Raw genomic sequence first — 3,188 nt, forward strand, 5'->3', positions numbered from 1 at the left:
TTGTCTAATTTTGCTTGTTTGTTGTGTTGTTGTTGTTTTTCTCCTTCCTGTTTGTTCTGAATCTGATTTATTTGTCTTTATTCCTCTTAGTTTGTCTCATTTCGGTCGTTTTCAGTCTCGTGCGCATCGTTTTTCTCCTTGTGGTCATTTTTTTTTGCCTCGTTTGTTTGTTTTTTCAACCTGTTGTCGTCGTCTTCTGCTTCCTGTGATAGTTTTGTGTGACATCTTCTTTATTTTTTGTCTCTCTGGAGAACATTTTGCAGGCTGCTCAGTCATTTATGTGTTTAATAACTGCATATGTACATTTTCAGCTCCTGAAGCTAACGTTAGCTTAGCTTAGCTTAGCTTAGCCAGCAACAGTTGGTAAAAAAGCTGCTTCTGTTTGAAACCAAACGTTCCAGAAATGAGTGACTTTTTATGTGAAGCTGGGTTCTCTGTGAGCTTCATGATAATCTGAGCTCTCGGCAGCAGCAGCAGCAGCAGCTACTAATGTGGACGGTCAGTCTCAGGGATTCTCAGAGTTTCCAGGAACCTGCTGACACACCAAATCCCTTCCTCCTGCCTCCAACCTTTCATCTCCACCTCCACAGACCACAACCCTCGTCAATAATTCACCAGCGCTGATGAATTTTTCATCGTCCGACTTGTTCGCGTCTGTCTTCCCGGTGATTGACAGCTTTAGCTCAAGGCCAGTTTGGGCGCTGAGAGGTCGGAAAAGCAAATCTCTAAATCTGCCTTCTCTGCTTCTGCCGCTCACCCGACCCGATGAGAGGCTTCGCTTAGACGAGGCCTCCACGAGCTCGACGAGGACGTAATGAGACTCGGGCTGAGCTGATGAGGTGTGAAGCGGCGGCGGGTTTGTCTCCAGCTGAGGTTCAGAGAAGCTTTGAAGAGAAGTTTACTGACGGCAGATCCAAGCAGAGTTCTGGTTCCGCTCACACCCGCCTCTCATCCGGACGCTCTCGTCACGTTTCTGAGCTTTTATGGAACGAAACCTGGAAACTCAGCTGGTTTATTAAACCTAGTGGCTAAAAAACGCAAGAACTGATTCATTTATGAAGCAAAAGTGCTCAAATCTGAGCATTTCTGCTGTTTTTTTTAAATGCAAAACAACGATTTTTACTTTTTCTTTGGACAAAAAAATTAGAATTAAAGGAGAAATTAATGTAGAAATTCAATAATTTCAATACAGATCTGCTTCTTTACTACAAACGGAGTTAAAGGGAAACGGAAGTCAGGTCTATGATTTAGTCATTTTTCTTGTTTGTGGTCATTTATTGTCTCATTACAGTCGTTTTGCTTTTCTTTGAGCTTGTTTTGTGTCTCGTTCTGATCATTTTGTGACTCATTGCGGTGATTTTGTTTCATTTTTGCAGTTTTTTTTCTTTTTGAGTTCATTTTGTGTCTCATTTTGGTCATTTTACATCACTTTACGCCCACCTTGTGTCTTCTTAGAGTCATTTTGCATTTAATTTGACTAATTTTCCATCTCTTTGTGATTGTTTAGCATCTCTCTGTTGTTGTTTTGTGTATTTTCTGTCTCATTTTGGTCACTTCCTGTCACTTTGTGGTCATTTTGAATCACATTTTGATCATTTTGTGACTCATTGCAGTGATTTTGTATTTCATTTTTAGCATTTTGTGTCTTTCTGAGTTTGTTTTGTGTCTCATTTTGGTCATTTTGCATTTCTTGACGCCCATCTTGTGTCTTCTTAGAGTCATTTTGCATAAAATTTTTGTAATTTTCCGTCTCGTTGTCATTATTGAACCTCCATTTGTTGTGTTTTGTGTATTTTCTGTCTCACTTTAGTCATTTCCTGTTAGTTTGTGGTCATTTTGTGTCTCATTATGTCCACCTTGTGTCTCCTTAGAGTCATTTTGCATTGAATTTTAGTAATTTTCCATCTCTTCGTGGTTGTTTTGTGTATTTTCTGTCTCATTTTGGTCACTTCCTGTCACTTTGTGGTCATTTTGCATCACATTTTGATCATTTTGTGACTCATTGCAGAGATTTTCGATTTCAATTTTGACATCTTTTGTCTTTTTGAGTTCGTTTTGTGTCTCATTTTGGCCATTCTGCATCTCTTTATGCCCATCGTGTGCCTCCTTAGAGTCATTTTGCATTTAATTTNTCTTTGTGGTCATTTTGTGTCTCTTTGTGGTCGTTTTGTGGTCATTTTGTGTCTCTTTGCGGTCATGTTATCTCTTTGTAGTCCTTTTCTGTCCATTAATTGTCATTTTGTGTCTCTCTGTGGTCATTTTGTGTCCCTTTCAGGTCATTTTTTCTGTCCTTTGGTCACTTTGTGTCTCTTTATATCCCTTTTCATTGACATCTTGTTCATTTTGTGTAACCTTGTGGTCATTTTGTCTCTCTCGCGGTTGATTTTATGTCTAGTTAAAGTCATTTTGTGCCTCGTTATGCTCAGTGTGATTTGTCCAAACAGTTCTGTAAAACATGCAAACACAAATGTTGTTTCTCTATTTCACAGCCACAGACCAGCGGATATGAAGGTCAGACTTTGCACTGCTTCATTAAATACACTAAAGTTAATGTAGATAAAAAACCAGCTGATTCTGAGGAGCAAACTTTCAGCTGCTTCCTGCAATAGATTAGAAACAACTACGCGAGTGTAAGCAGGCCGTTATACTTCCTGAGAATATCATTATCTCACATTCAAATAAACGTCCATGAATCTGCTTAAACAATGAGGCAGAAGTTGCCTGAGAAACTTCACATTTTTAGGTTTTCTTCAGTCTCACAGTAACCGACTGACTTTTATCTGCAAATCTGTGGATTCAGTGCTAGCTCCAACCGCTAACGGCTAATTCAGCTACTTTCAAAAGCAGCAGTTTGGCAAAACGTAAAGAAAATCAGAATAGAAGGAACGTTTCAGCTTCCTGCATCTTTATATCAAACATCCAGTTCATAGATGCCGTGTGGACGTGGATTTAGACTCGATAACAGCTGCTTTGGTGTGGGTGTGAACTGACTCTGCTGAGCTTGTGCTCCGTCTTGGTGCAGGCGTCCATGAAGGTCTGAGCGATGACGTGCAGCGACGCGTCCACCACCTCGGTCACGTGGACGTCGAAGATGAAGTGAGGGTTCCTCAGGATGTTCACCCAGAACCGCAGAGGCAGGCTGAGGACAGAGAGGAGGGTTTAAGACTTTATCAGAAGGACTCAGATTT

At 40.5% G+C, this 3,188-nt stretch overlaps 1 protein-coding gene across 1 annotated transcript in view; it reads right to left on the reverse strand.

Annotated features, from left to right (window-relative positions):
• The window catches only part of LOC103375321 (plexin-B2-like), a 37,526-nt gene that overhangs the window by 9,243 nt on the left and 25,095 nt on the right, over positions 1-3,188 (reverse strand). Inside the window, exon 16 of the mRNA XM_008305565.1 lies at positions 2,992-3,139. Coding sequence (XP_008303787.1) covers positions 2,992-3,139 — 148 coding nt within the window. The remainder of the gene's footprint in view (positions 1-2,991; positions 3,140-3,188) is intronic.

This window comes from Stegastes partitus, unplaced genomic scaffold (assembly GCF_000690725.1).
Source record: "Stegastes partitus isolate 25-593 unplaced genomic scaffold, Stegastes_partitus-1.0.2 Scaffold2549, whole genome shotgun sequence".
Classification (NCBI taxonomy): domain Eukaryota; kingdom Metazoa; phylum Chordata; class Actinopteri; family Pomacentridae; genus Stegastes; species Stegastes partitus.